Source organism: Ciona robusta, chromosome 1 (genome assembly GCF_009617815.1).
Source record: "Ciona robusta chromosome 1, ASM961781v2".
Lineage (NCBI taxonomy): Eukaryota > Metazoa > Chordata > Ascidiacea > Phlebobranchia > Cionidae > Ciona > Ciona robusta.
In genome coordinates this window covers 8,945,746-8,961,129 of record NC_143235.1, presented here as the reverse complement: position 1 = coordinate 8,961,129, position 15,384 = coordinate 8,945,746, and the positions used below count along the sequence as shown (strand labels likewise).

At 36.6% G+C, this 15,384-nt stretch overlaps 2 protein-coding genes across 6 annotated transcripts; both read left to right on the top strand.

Annotated features, from left to right (window-relative positions):
* The first annotated feature begins 85 nt into the window (after positions 1–85).
* On the top strand, positions 86–9,003 carry LOC149742808 (uncharacterized). Of its 2 annotated transcripts, XM_089893667.1 has the most exons (21): positions 86–713; positions 925–1,051; positions 1,129–1,290; positions 1,344–1,480; positions 2,705–3,380; positions 3,451–3,576; positions 3,645–3,783; positions 4,226–4,437; positions 4,626–4,715; positions 4,867–5,071; positions 5,308–5,502; positions 6,058–6,167; positions 6,437–6,614; positions 6,681–6,771; positions 6,853–7,098; positions 7,198–7,274; positions 7,337–7,543; positions 7,602–7,816; positions 7,906–8,057; positions 8,119–8,268; positions 8,661–9,003. In XM_089893667.1, exons 1-21 carry the CDS (start codon positions 493–495, stop codon positions 8,872–8,874), a joined length of 3,930 nt encoding a protein of 1,309 aa, XP_089749793.1. In that variant the 5' UTR covers positions 86–492; the 3' UTR covers positions 8,875–9,003. The 2 variants fall into 2 exon arrangements, with proteins under 2 accessions (XP_089749793.1, XP_089749800.1); XM_089893674.1 differs by lacking the exon at positions 5,308–5,502.
* Positions 9,004–10,405: 1,402 nt separating this feature from the next.
* On the top strand, positions 10,406–15,320 carry LOC149742807 (thiamine transporter 1-like). 4 transcript variants are annotated; one of them, XM_089893748.1, is made up of 8 exons: positions 10,406–10,602; positions 10,657–10,802; positions 10,867–10,986; positions 12,159–12,519; positions 12,695–12,920; positions 13,207–13,399; positions 13,781–13,936; positions 14,669–15,320. In XM_089893748.1, exons 1-8 carry the CDS (start codon positions 10,489–10,491, stop codon positions 14,799–14,801), a joined length of 1,449 nt encoding a protein of 482 aa, XP_089749874.1. In that variant the 5' UTR covers positions 10,406–10,488; the 3' UTR covers positions 14,802–15,320. The 4 variants fall into 4 exon arrangements, with proteins under 4 accessions (XP_089749874.1, XP_089749878.1, XP_089749877.1 ...); XM_089893751.1 differs by having other exon boundaries at positions 10,471–10,602; positions 10,646–10,802; XM_089893753.1 differs by lacking the exon at positions 10,657–10,802 and having other exon boundaries at positions 10,473–10,602.
* Positions 15,321–15,384: the final 64 nt, after the last annotated feature.

Here is a 15,384-nt window from a genome sequence, read left to right as displayed (position 1 = left end):
AAGCGTAGTCTGTGTACTGTGTAGTACAGTAAGAAAAGATGCGTTCAGAAACCTTGAAATCTCGTTCCGCCAACAAAAGAACGGTTTCATATTTCCCGAAACACGTGGGTCAACATCTACACGGTTCTGCGTCCGCAGTCGCTGTTCATTTTAGCGAGTGCCGCTAGGATTTAATTACCCGTTTTGCTCAACGGTACATCGAAATTTAGCATAGCTGGGCGCGCGTTCGAATACTTACTGCCAACAGTTTTTCATTGTGCCAAAACATGTAACGTGACAGTGATATGCTACTGTTCAGGAGAAAGAAGTAAAATAGATAGTTGCGGTAAGAGTCAGCCCAATCGGTTCCGATTACTGTTGGATCAGATTGGCAGTGGAGATATATCACAAGACACAGTAACAGTGGAAACGGACAACGCGGCGTAACAAGGAGAAGGTGCCTTCGAACCAAGTCCCTAAAGCACATTAGTGCGCTGCCTGTACAGAAACAAAATGACAGATTCTAATCAAGCAGAGTCTTTTTGTGTGGACGGAGACATTAAGTACACAGCTGGAAACGTTGCAGCGGCAACAGCTTCGTACTTACAAGGGCATATTTTGGATAGCAGTTCCGTGAAAGAACATGTAACTACGTTCACAGAGGAACAACGTTCAGAAAGTGTAGAAATTTTGCAGGATTGGTTAAAGCCCAAAGAACAATCTACTACCGACAAGTAAGTAGTATATATGTAAGGATATAACAATTCCGAATTATAATTCTAGGAATAGATGCACCAACTGTTTTATAAATATACGTCGCGTTTACCGTCATAAAGTGTTAACGCCGCCAGGCTTAAATTGATGTTACTATTTTAGGCTTTGTATAAATCTATAACCGCCAATTGCTGTTTGATATTTGCGTCGTAAGCCAGCCTTTTCATTCAGATCAAAACTTGGCGTTCAGGCAACACCTGACCAAATATGGGAGTTCATATTCTGCCTCGAGCCGGAAGCTGTAACCACTTGCTTCGCTAGAATTGAGCCGTTATTGCGAGAGAAGCGGTACCAACAGGTATGATGTTCTATTTACCTTATCCGACAAGTGATTTATATTACACGCTGATATCACCAATAATCCAACCGCATCAGGTGATCGACAGCTGCACCGCCATTTTAAAGCAGTACCCACAAGACACGCCACCAATACTTTTGCAAAGAGCGCTTGCCCGTACGTTGCTTGGGGGAAGGGAAAAGGAAGCGATTTCTGATTACCTGCGAGCTTACTTGAAGGACAAAGACATTACCATGCAGGTGAGTACTTGCTGTTTTATACAATGCTCAATTACCATTTGTGTGTTTTTTAGGTGGTTAGAAACAAGCAGGGTGACCACCTGGACAGCATAAAGAAACTAATGCAAAACTGTGTATTTTCCAAGCCAACATCAGCCGCAGAAACGAAAGCACATAAACAATGGCTCGCGCTCACTGTAGATTGTTGTCGGTAAGCATATAGTTACACGTTACACCACTGTGGTATGTTTATTGTTTATGTTGATTTAATGCCCCACGAGACCCAGGCAAGGTTACACCTGCGAGTGATACATAATAGCCCATAATAAAACATACAATTAAATTACGTAAAAAAGACGTAAAATCCCACGGTCCTTGTAATATGTCTACATTTGTTTAACAACTTAGCAGACGCAGCATACCGAAGTATATTGAATACCAACACCATTATGTTATAAGACGTAAAGCTTATACGTGTTCTCAAAACATATATACATTTTAAATAAAGGTATCTTTGCTTATTCAAAGGGGGTGTACCAAAAAATCAAAAATTGTGTATTGATAGAAATACAAGACTGTAATATAAAGGTACCACCAAAGTTTTCGAATCGGCTTTTGAAAAAAATGCGTTTTCAAACCGCAAATTTAACCGCTACAGTAAAAATAATCGGCCGTGGGCAAATGCACAAAATTTCCCTAGGAAAATGTTTCACCGTTTCTAGTTTCTAAACTACTCAAGGATATTCAAACAAAATCGTTAAACCTATAGTAGGACGGGGGTAGAGGGGACACCTTTTTATTCTATTTTTTCGTCCTATTTGGTACTAAAAATAGAACATACAAAGAATGCTTAAACCGTAACTTCACGGCGGCCGTAGACTGTTCTTAATGGATTAAAAAACCGATCAGAATGTTTGGATAATATGTGCTAAAGGTGTCCTATTCACCCCACGGTACTATACTTTATTATGTTTTAATATTTCGATTGAACATAGCTATACGTAATTCGCCGACTCGGCACGCTTTTGTTATAGTCGCTTTTTAACATTTTTTAAATTAAACTGTTCAATATGTCCTTCTGGTACAGTGGAAACTGGTGTTTTTTTTATTTGTTTATGTAGCCATATAGGTTCAATCAAAAAAATAAAAATATATAAGAAAGTTTATATTTAAGATTGTTTTGTATATTCAAAAAGAAGAAGCAGTCATTTTAACAAATCAAATATAAAATTAATTTTTTTCTTTAATATAGTTTAAAAAGCTCAGTGACTTTTTCTCATAGGAAAACTCATGCATTGTTAAACGGGCGATTTTTTACCCAGGCGTTTTTCCCTTGATTTTTTCTAGTTCATTTTTAAAATCTATTTTAAGACCAACACAGATTGGTGCATGGTGTTTGCGCTGTGGGTGTAACCGGAACCACTAATGTTTACAGATTTTTACTCACGTTTGACCCAAACGATTTTCGTCTGCAAATGACATTCACGGAACGGCTGAAAGCAATGCACAAAATCGACCGTGCTTTAGCAATGCTGACGGAAACGATTGAAGTGCTGCACTTAGACCTGAAACCGGATCCGGCGAAACTCACAGAAGCCTTACTTCGACGCAGTGAATGCCAAATCGTGAAACAGCAAGTTGACCAAGCCATAAGCGACATAACTGCTGGCCTAAATGCTGCATCTGATATAGCCCTCTCCCAAAAAGGCCCAGACAGTTCTACATCTAGTAATGAAATTGATGTAATATATTCCGAAAAGGAAAAAACGTTATCTATTGCCAAAGACATTTTTGGTAGCAAAACTAACGATATATTAGAACTGTATATGCTTTTGGACAAAAGTGCATCAAAACTTTCTGCGGAGGACAGATTTAAAACTGTAACAAAAATGGACAACATTCGAAATGCGGCAGATTTGTACCGAGCTATGTTGGTACTACAGCCCAGCAGCAAAGACGCTCAGTTCAAACTGGCATCGTGCTATGCCAAGTTGGGAAAAAATAAACTGGCTGTAAAGATATATGACAAGCTACTAGAGGACACTCACTTCTCACAGGACACTGCAATTCTAACAGCCAGGGCACTCTGCTACCGCGAACTAGGAAACAAAGTAAGTTAATCATCAAATGCAACCAGTAATAACGTGTACAACAAGTGTGCTAACTTGAATTATAATTTAGGCAGAGGCGCAGAAAGATTACGACGCATTGTTACGCAACAATCCCCGTGACGTATGTCTACTGTGTGAACGTGCGATGATGTACATGGAAGACGGCAATAATATTGCCCTTGTACAAGATTTAATGGTAATTTGTGTTTTTATGTTGTACAAAAACGCTGTTTTTTTGGGCGATCATTCATTTTTCCAACATAGGCTGCTTGCAAGATTAACCAGAAGCTTGTTGTTACGCAAATGAGCAAGGAGCCTTTGGTACAGAGAACACGAACCCGACAGATTCTATTTGACCATGCCAAAAGTTTATTACAGGATGCACCTTTACCCCAAGATAAAGGTAGGGTGCGGTGTGATATAAAATAGTCTGGTGTAGTATTTCGACATCAAACGTATGTATTGTTGACCCTGTAATCAAGGACTTGTTTATACAGCCATATGTAAATGGTGTATGTATGCTCTGGCGGTTTTGCCTTTGAAACTTTAGCATAAAAGTGTAACTTTCACCTAACACTTCAAGGAAAGTATATGTCGTTGTGTCCTACTATACAATACTGACTTAGTGGTCCCATATGGTATATTCTTTGTTTCTACGTAACAAAAACTTTGCGATCGTGCGCAATCTAAAGTTAAGTTGCATTTCAAACGTAAATAACTACAATTGGAACAATTAATTAGGCCAATGCAGCCCAATTACTTTATATTTGGCAAACACGAGTCAAGAGTATATGGAATTCACCGACAAACAGACCATTTCAGTTTTATTTTCTTTGCTTTTCAAGCTCCGCGGACGGATGACATTTCGCTTGAGGAAGTGATAATTAAACAAAAGGACAGCTCACTCGCTGTAGCACTAAGTTTATCTCAACTGCTAACAAAGCTAAATCCAGCTGATCAGTCTGCCCACATCCTTATGGCGCACGCCATGTTTCATGCAGGCTGTACCAACGATGCGGAAACAAAGCTGAAGAAAATGCTCCAAGATCACCCACAAGTATAATTCGCTTCTTATTTATATAATTAAAACATTTCCAACACGTATAAGCCCACAAATCAACATTGCCCATATTCGTTTAATATACCGACAAAACACAGGCTAGTGAAACCTATGTCTTATTCGCACTTATCCTATAGGACATATAAGAGCACAGCCTTTCTATATATGAATACAAATATTTTCAGGCATTGGACCTCCATGTTATAAAGTTACATCTTGGACTCATGAAGATTTTTACTAAACGAATCGATGAAGGAATGTCTGCACTTATCGAGGTATGCGTTAATTATAACTTGCGAGTATTTCGTGCAATGGAATTAATAACAGTGTAGTCGATTATAATAAATAATTTAAACGAGTGCAAGTGTTTATGGTTGTGTTAAATACTGCCATAAACAAGCCAAGTAAATGATTTTTCGGAACAAGGTCTTGTCAACAAAAGGCGAACGCGTCGTATCTTCCCTGCTGAGAGACATCCCGATCAGTGAGCGTGCAAGTCTCTCTGATGAGTCACATCATTATGGAATAGATAGTTTGCACAAAGAAAGGGATCCTGCGACTGTACGGCGGGCGGTCGAATGCTTTACGCTCGCAATACTTTGCTGTCGTGGGACGGATCTTGTGCTTGAAGGTTGGTACCGTGTGAAGTTTGTGCATGGTAGAATTATGACTTTTGGCAGTTGAAGTGTTGTCTTTTCTCCATACATTCTGCCTCTTTCTGTTAAAACATATAAACTGACGCGATCGTCCTAAAATTGTAACCAAACCTTTTCTAAATCCATTAATCATCTTGGAACGGTCCCTTCCTTGTTTGTTTCACTTCATATTGAGTTGTTTCCTATTTCTTCCACTCTTTCCTTCCGTCAGAGAATTCGACTTCGCTTTGGCTTTTGCTGACGGATGCCAAATGCCTGGTTGGAATTCACCGGAAATCGGACAAAATGTCCAATTCGGCTTGGTCCTTAGCTTCTTCGCTCTCCTACAACTCCTTTGTTATTCCTCCACTCAAATTCCGGTTTGAGCCTAGCGAAATATTCCATCGGCAAAAGATAAAGCGCAGAAGTAAGCTCGATGGCGCCGCTTGACATTAACCAAAGAATTTTCTGTGATGTGTGCTGTTTCTGTGGTATTAGACTAACCGACATGCTCCTAACTAATTACAACTGTTCAAAAATCACTAAGTTGACGATTACTGTCATATATACTTTATCGGTATATATAGTAGGGAGGGGTAAGATAGGACACCTTTAACACATAATATCCAAATACTGGATCAAGTTTTAAACAATTAACAACGGTGTATGGGAGACGTGAGGATACGGTTTTATACTTTTTGCATGTTGTTTGTTCACTACCAAATGGTACGAGAAAATAGAATGAAAAAGTGTCCCATCTTTCCCCACCCTTTCCCCATTCTACTATAACAATCTTAAACAATATGTCTTCTATAGTTTTGGTAGCAGAGGATACTTACTATTACTAAATATTTAAACGTTGACTTCTAGATGTTTGTGTAAAATGCAAAGCATTTTGCACCGTAGTCTATAATGTATATAAATATTTCATACATGGTTGCAAATGTCAGTAAAATGATTGCTGACTGGTTTTAACTTCCAGGGTTAAATGGCGGAACTGGAGTTTATCGTTCTTACATTGCAAGAGCGGAGTGCATGGCTCATTTAGGTGACCAAAGAGCAGCCGTTCTTGACTTTTCCGCAGCTATTGAGGTATATATGATAAAACATATGAACTGAGTAGCAGTCTAAATTTTACAAAAATATGAAGGTGAGGCATATCTGGATTGAATTTTTAAGGCAATCGGTTGGAACTGTACGTTAATTTAAATGTAGAAGCTATTAAAATATTGTAATAGGGCTTTAATTGTCTCGTAATTGTCAGAACGCTATATACCGATAAACTTAAAATATTTATTGCAACGGCGTTCTATAGTGCGTTTCGAATGTGGCTCAGCCCTATTCAAAAAGGTCCTCAATAGGTGAATCCACTATGCGTCGAAGGACTATGTGGGAGAGCATTTATGAGATTGGCTCTTGGTGAGGAGTACGATTGCGTTAATGATGTCACTTCTGCCTGCGAACTTGACATATACGCCGTTACTGATCACATTCTAGGTTTACCGGACGAGGCAAAAAAACTTCTGTTGTTCTGGATAGGTACGAACATATTTGTGGTCAATTGTCGACAAATGTGATATATTCTGCTACTTTTTTACCGTTTAGATCACAGAGTAGTTGTTTTGCTGCTGAATTATGGATACAAATCTGGTTCTACAGACAGACTCAACACCGGGGGCTCTGCTTCGACAGTAAGGTACACTACCTTCAAGATTCTAATCCTGAAATATTTTCAACAGTATTAATACATTTTTTAACTGCGCTTTTTTACCAATAGCATGCTTGATGAAACTTTGAATAAACCGGGTGAAGATGTTTCACGAACTTCGTCTCTCTCATCAATACATTTACCTTCCCCTCTTCCGAACGACGGTAGTCAATCACTGGCTCCTCCTACCGACAGAAACGTTGATGACATTACACCTACAAATATTGCGTCGAATAGCGCAGATAACCAGCAAGATACGGATGATTCCCTAGAAGTCAGCGATCCATTAAATCCCAATAAGAAAAGACTACACAAGTAAATACAAATTTTCTAAACATACAAAATTTTCGACAAATTTTCGAAATTCTAGAAGTCACTTAAATAATTACGCGGTAAATGTCTGTTCTTTTACAGATCAGCTGCAAGTAAAAGAGATTTAAAAGAGGCGTTGATAGCATTAGAAAACACATATGTCCACGATCAGGAAGGAGGTAATTTATTAGGTGTCTATATAGATACATGTACAAACATAAAACTATAATACCTTACTTAGAAAACAATCCTGTAATGTCACGTCACACTAGCCGTGGGTCCACCGCCACCACAGCGACTTCGGTGTCAACGTACGATGATATCATTAGTGGCATGGAAAAGGCTGAGATCCTTCAAAAGTCAATGGGACTAGGAAAACTTCTTATAACCGTTGACAATTCAAACCCGACATGGCACGGAATGTATGCCGATATTTTGATAGTTAAAGGTAGAGGTCCTAGCATTTAACAAATTTCCAATCGCTTAAACCAATTTTTCAACATTAGGCGAATTTGACGAAGCATTACGTCATCTGCAACTCGTTATGGACTTGTCACCAAATGACGTCACAGCAGTGGCGCGTGCTGGCCTGATCAACGTTAAAATGAACCGGTTTCAGATGGCATCAGCGTTATTAAGCTCCTTGGCAGATGTCGATAAAAATGGTTTATTCTATGTTTTGAAAGCCATTGACTCAAGTCGCCGACGTAAATTGGCGGAGGTATTGCTTTTTATTATGACAACCAACCAAAGTTATTAAACTGTATGGTTTCAAAGCGAAACGTTTGGTACATTTTTTTCATACTATAGGAAACGATAAAGCAGGCAGAAGCTTTGATATCTGCCGATAAGTACGCAGAGGCTCGTAGTTACTACAGCTTGAGTCTTTTGACTGATCCTTCGTCCAAGATAGACAAGTTGCGGAGGCGTTCTAGGTGTCTTTTAAAAATGGGAGAAAATAGGTAATTTATTAAACTTTTTTAGTCGAATTGATTATAATCGATTATTGTTTACTATTAACAGCAAGGCCATTGCGGATATTTCTGAAGTTATAAAAGAGACCGCTACCAGACCTCAAGTTAACGATTACTGCGTAAGGGGTAACCTACATCTTGTAACTGGAAAGGAATTTCTTGCGTGTAAAGATTTCATGCAAGCAATAGAATTAGAAAGGTATAACTAACAGTTTTATAATTTATTACCCAGCGGATAATATTTAAATGGTCACGTTGTGGTAAATGAATCGACTTCAATTATAATTATTGTATAATCTGAATATACGGTAGGGTGGGAAAGTAGGAGACACTTTTAGCACGAAATATTCAAATATCTTGATCGTGTTTTAACCAGCATCTAACAACGGTTCATAGAAGTCGTGATAATACGCTTTATATTTCTTTGAATGTTCTTATTTTACTACCAAATTGGATGGACAAATTGGGGGAAAATAGAATGAAAGGATGTCCCATCTTCCCCATCCTATATCATATGTAAAGAATTTATTGTGTGGATATGCAGAAAAGATCAAACTTGTTGATAGTTTTTTTTACAATTTGATTTTTCAGACACCAAGCCATATCCCTTATCCATGTAAAGCCTGGACGAACGGTGCTGTGCTCGATATTTTACCAGCAAGCGGTGGAGGCGTTCAGTAAACATGACTACCAGGGGTGTCACGACATTTGCGAGATGGGTTTAGTAATTGACGGCGACGACATCGAAATGAGAAAGCTTAGAGCTCGAGCTAAACGCGAAATCAGCAAATGCATTGTACAATGAAGTTCAGCCTTGCAGTTTAGTTAAAGAGTTACAGGCCATCTTTTCAAGAAATAACACCTATTTTAGTAATATTTGTTCCATTTGTATGAAATTCGATTCCTTTTATGTATAAGCATAGTCGTGATGTTATATGTATATCCTGCTTCTGTACAGTGTGTAAATCATATGCTTTCTATATTGTATTTTAAAACATACTACAAACAAACTCTTGTATGGTGATGTAGGATAATAGCCGCACATATATAGGGTAGGATAGGAAACAGATAGCATTCTATTACCGTTCCTTTTAATCTTGTTTTGAACATTTATTAAATCCGTTTTAGAGTCAAGGTGCTACCGTTCAAGAATTCTGTAAATATTCTTCTTTTACTACCAATGGGAGAAGAAAGGAGAGTGTCCCATCTTACCCAACCCAACTACCTCTCTTACATTTTAGGTTCCGAATAGGAATTTTCTAAGATTAATCATATGCTATAGTGGAACTGAAACTGGCACGAAAAGGAATACATTGAAAGCAGGTTTTAAGCTGGGAATAGTGGGTTGCTCGTTTTTGAGCACGTTAGGGGTCATATAGATCCTTTTCGTCGAAAAGTTGTTGTTGTTGTGGGTTTTTGCGCGACTTTTTTCCGCATTTATCTTAATTCTTAATTCTAGCATTTTTCTTTAACTTCTTGATTGAAATCAAATCATAATTTATAATTTTTAGACCACATTTTTAGATTTAAAATCGCATAATTAGCGATTAATTACCGATTACTTTACTTTTTGATCAAAAGCGCTAAATTCAAAATATACCGCTTAAACTTTAATTGAAATGATTGCAATCTATAAAATATTTTGAACTCAGCATAGTTTTATAAACCATACTGAATTTAACCGAGCCCAGTCGACCGTTGTAGTAAAATGGTTAATTAATATAGTAGGGTGGGGGAAGATGGGACAACTTTTTATTCAGTTTTCTCTTTTCATTTGGTAGTTAACAAAGAACATTTAAAGAATTATAAAGCCATATCTTACTATCTTTACGACTTCCACAGACCGTTGTTAATATATTATATGTTAAAAGTTAGTTTTAAACGTGCTCATTCATTAGCTAGTTAAAAACGTGCTCATTCATTAGATCTGTGATCTCTTGTTGTTTATGTCGTGAAACACGGCGTGACTAAAGTCGAATAGATGTCCTACTCGACAGACGCAAAGTGGTGCTGACGTAATATATGAGTAGCTGATAATGACGTCACAAGCTGTGTAACGATTACGTCAGAACATTTCATAATCATTGCGTAAGCTTTTGTCTCGCTGAGGTACCGGTAACACACGGTGGAATTAGATGACAAGTTATGCAGCAAGTGTTTACATTTTTATGGCAGTTGAATATATATCTTTATGCTTTGCTGAAAGCAATTTAAATGAATTGTTTTGGGGAAAGCCCCCACGTTGCAGATGGCGGAAACCACGTTGGCAGAAACGTGTGAAAAGGGAAATTGACGTACAAGAGTAACTGTCCCAACAGCACAGTCTTGGCTCGGCCTTTAAGACTCGCAGATAGGGGTGCTAGCATACTTACCACAGTAATAAGTTAAACGATTTTACGTTTCAGAACTAACAGTTAAAATGGAATCTGCCGCTAGCGATAGGTCTTGGCTAAAACCAACTGTACTACTTTGCGTTTATGGTATATTTAGCTACATGAAGCCATCAGAGCCCTTTCTTACCCCGTATTTAATGGTAAGTTATCCTGGATAGTGTTTTATTAGACTTTTTATATTAGTTTGAAAACAGGGCCCCAGCAAGAATTTCACTGAATTCGAAGTGGTTAATGAAATTTATCCAGTATGGACTTATGCCTATGTTTGTTTTCTCCTACCCGTGTTCCTGCTCACCGATTATGTAAAGTACAAACCTGTGATCTTAATGCAAGGACTTGGGTAACTATATTTGAAACTATTTGCAAAAGGTTTGGTTTTAGAATAATTCATTGCTTTTGAACAGATATATTGGATGTTGGATTTTGTTGTTATTTGCCCAAAAAGTTCCTTTAATGCAAGTGATGCAAGTCAGTTATGCTATTGCAACTGCCGGAGAAATTGGATACTATTCCTACATCTACAGGTAGTATATTATTGTATATATTTAATAAAAATGCTTACATTGTATTACAACCAAGATTAAGGTAATAAGAGGACTGTGCCCTGAATTCAAGTACCTAAGATAAGAACTTAACAATATAGAATTTAGTTACCAGCAATATATACAATTTATTATTACATTTTATTAATTTCTATTGAGCACGTTAGTGGTCATATAGATCCTTTTTCGTCGAACAGTTGTTCTTATTGTTGTTGTTGTTTTTTTGACAACTTTTTTCCGCACTTACCTCAATTTTTAATTCTAGCATTTATTCTTTAATCTCCTGATTGAAATCAAATCATAATATATATTTATAATTTTTAGACTAAATTTTCAGAATTGAAACCGCATAATTAGCGATTAATTAACGATTACTTTACCGTTTGATTAAATGCGCAAAATTCAATATGCACCTTAAACTTTAATTAAATGATTGTACTCTATAAAGTATTTTGAACTAAGCATAGTTTTATAAACCATATTGCATACGATCGCCTAATTAGCGAGTAATTAACGATTACATTTCTGTTTGTTTAAGGCGCTAATTCGTACTTAAAATGTACATTAACATTGATTAATCGACTGTATTCCTTGCAATAATTTTAATCAAGGGTAGCCTTATAAACCATAGTGTATAAAATCGTCCAATTAATGAGTAATTAATGATTGTTGTAACGCTTGCGAGTCAAGTAAATTGCCATGCATCGGGAAATCGCTGGTAATCGGTAACTTTTGGCTTTGTTTCTGTTACTATGCAAATATAAACAAAAAGTATATATAGTATTAGTCTCATATCTTTTATTAAAAAAAACAAATCCAGAATACTTGTTACGGCAAGCGAGGATCGAACCTGGGACATGACGTTAGTAAAGCACGCGATATACCCGTTAGATTAGGCCAATAGATCTTGTAATCAGCACTGTCGAGACAGCGCTTATATTGTCTGGAAATTTGGGAGGCCACGTATTGATGAGATAAGGAATCCTCACTCGATTCATACCTGAATCAAACTGTTTTCATTTGAGTGGGGACGCATTAAAAGTTTTTGATCGAGCTCAGTCGACCGTTCTAGTAAAAGGGTTAATTAATACTATGCTAATTAGTTTTATTAACAAGCTCACGCATTAGATTTTTGATCTCTTGTTATTTTACAGCATTGTAAAGCAAGAGCACTACCAACGTGTGACATCATATGTGCGTTCTACCACACTCATTGGACTCTTCCTTGGTTCCCTCATTGGTCAACTTTTGGTTCTCTTCGCCGATGTTACATATTTTGACTTAAACATATTTTCTCTTGTGAATGTATCTATTGCATTTGTAATATCTTGGTTTTTACCAATGCCGAAGAAAACGCTCTTCTTTTTCACTGAGGAAGAAGATATGAGTGGTTCAATTGAGAGCACGCATCTAAATGAGGAGAATCCTGCTGAAAAAGCAAGTGAGGTTAATGCAGATGGGATCACCATTGAAGAAAGAGGGCCTACTTTTTCAGCTCCAAAACCAAATCCCAAAGTAACTTCTATATTTTTTTAGATTTGTAAAGAAACTATTTTATTTTTGCGTGTTGTATTTAATATTTATTTGAATTGTTTTATTTAACAAATGTCAGTGGTTTAAACAGATACATAATGCTTAATTGTTTGTTTAATCAAGCATCGCTAAAAAACCTACTGTTTTTATTTTCTAGAACAAATCTAAAATAGATTGGAAAGGAGTTCTGGTCAGGTTGTGGGCAGATGTAAAAAGTTGTTACATGAACACTGTGTTATTGCGTTGGTCGGTATGGTGGGCCTTGTCTACATGTGGTTGGCTGCTTGTGGTGAATTATGCTCAGAATCTGTGGGAAACAATTTACTCAAGTGCAGAAGGGGAGGTGTATAATGGTGCAGTTGAAGCAGCTGCTACAGTGCTAGGTATAATGACCAGTGAATCCTTGATGGCTGTTGGAAAGTATGAGGCTGTGCTGCTTGTTCTGATCAGACACGGTGTATATTTAACCAAAACTAATTTTATAACCAACATTAATTGAATAAATAAATGTAACCTTATCCTAGCGTGGCCAGAAAAAGGACAGTTATTAAACACTGGTGTTTTGTTTCATACACCTCGTGCTAGCTTAGCACATACCAAGTATGTTACTTTGTGGGTAAATATTAATGCCTTATTTTTAGCATATTTCTAACGTTCTAATCAATTCAGGTGCACTGGGAGCATTTTGTGTTGGATTTATCAAGTTAAACTGGACAAGATGGGGAGAGATTGCCCTTGGACTTTGCTCTCTATGCAAGTGTGGCTTACTTTTGCTGATGTATTGGACAACAGATATCTGGCTATGTTATGCTGCATTTGTGGGATTTATTGTGCTGTACAACTTTGTCATCACCATTACCCAGTAAGTGATACAGATTTATAAAACAGTGTTAACGTTTTAATCTCACAATTTTTAAATAAATATTTTTTACCGGCGGGCCAATGTTAACCTAATAAAGCAGGAAAACTTCATACCAACACACCAGTTACCAACTTGGAATCTAAACATCTGACACAAATGGTCCTTGAGCAAGTCAGAATTCAAGCATTTGACAAATAATCCAAAATGAAATGCAATTTCGTGATTTTCTCAATATAAAATTTTCCAATATCACTTGAATTTTATGAAAGCAAGCTAACCCACACGCCACCTCATATTTGATTAAATCAACAAATACAACTGTAGGCTGGTGGGTCGCAACACAAAATATTTAAGAACCACTGACCTAATGTTTAATTAAAGGTTTCAACTTGCTGTTGGTCTCAATACTCAACGTTTTGCTTTGGTCTTTGGTGTGAACACATTCACTGCTGTCCTTCTCAATACAGTACTTACTGTCATTCTAATTGACAAGGCTGGATTCGGTCTCGATGTCAACACTCAATTTATTATATACAGGTTATTGCAATTATATTTTGCTTATTTTAGTAAATGTTATTACAAATTATAGCTAATTAAATATTAAACTAATGCTTTGATTACATTCCTTGTTTACTCTCCTCTTGAAACTTGACATATCATTATTCACATAAGGTGTATTTGTTTGCTATTGCAGTAAAAAGGATAAATTTTCAAAAACCAAACTATATATATATATATATATACTTGAATATTTGATAAGCATATTTGCTCCAATATTTACATTGTACCAGTTCTTGTAATCCTTTCGCCAATCTTTTGATTGCTAGGAATTACCATTTAAAACTATCAGCAAATGACATGGTTATTCAATTGAACATAATACAAAGCCTTTGGTTAAATACCAACAGACTTGAATGTTTGATATTTGAGTTATCAGTGTTGTTTGTGAATTTTTTAGCTTTATTTAAGATTGACATGTTAGTGGGTTTATGTAAATAGTATGTTATCCTATTTTCAACCAAATTATATGTATATCTCAATATCTGTACCACATGAATAGTATTTCATAACTGTTTAATATCAATCCAAATTTTAACAATTAAAGCATGTTTAAAAATAGACTAACGTTTAAAATCCTTTTAAAAACATGATGAGTCCTATTTTAGCATTTTACTAAAGTTTTTTAGAAATGCTAAAAAATTGTTAGTGATAATTTATAAATGCAGCAGAATATCCCCTAAACTGTCTCAAATTGTAATAATTTTGCAGTGGCTACTTCGCAATCATCGCTGTAATATTCCTACTTCATGGAGTCTATTTTCTCTGCAAGAACAGTTTCAGTAGTAGCAGCAGTTTTAAATCGACTTCAATTATAATTGATGTACAATCTGTATACGGTTAGGATGGGAAAAGAGGAGAAACTTTTATCATGAAATATTCAAATATCTTGAATGAATGTAACTTACTTTATCCTTGCGTGGCCGGAAAACGACAGTTGTTATAACACGGGTTTACCACCTAGTGCCAGCTTGCGAGTTATGGTACTTTGTGGGTAATTTTTGGTTTTTTTTTTGTTATTTTTTTATGTATAACTGATAATTTGGACAACCCATTATTGACCACTGGTTTGGAGCAATTGCCCTTAAGTGTCTTGCCAAGGGACACATACGCCCCCAATGGTAGCAGCGACGAGCCTTGAACCCATTACCTCTGGGTTACAGGCAGGGGCGCTAACCACTATGCCACGGCACCGGTATCTTGATTGTGTTTTAACCATCATTTAACGACGGTTAATAGAAGTTGTGATAATAAGTCAGAAGTTGTGATAATAAGTTTTTTATTTTTTTGAGTGTTCTTATAGTTTACAACGAAATCGGACGAGAAAATAGAATAAAAAGATGTCCATCTTCCTCAATCCTAATATATGTAAAAAAAATATTGTGTAGATATACAGAAAAGTTCTAAATTGTTGATAAATTATTTAC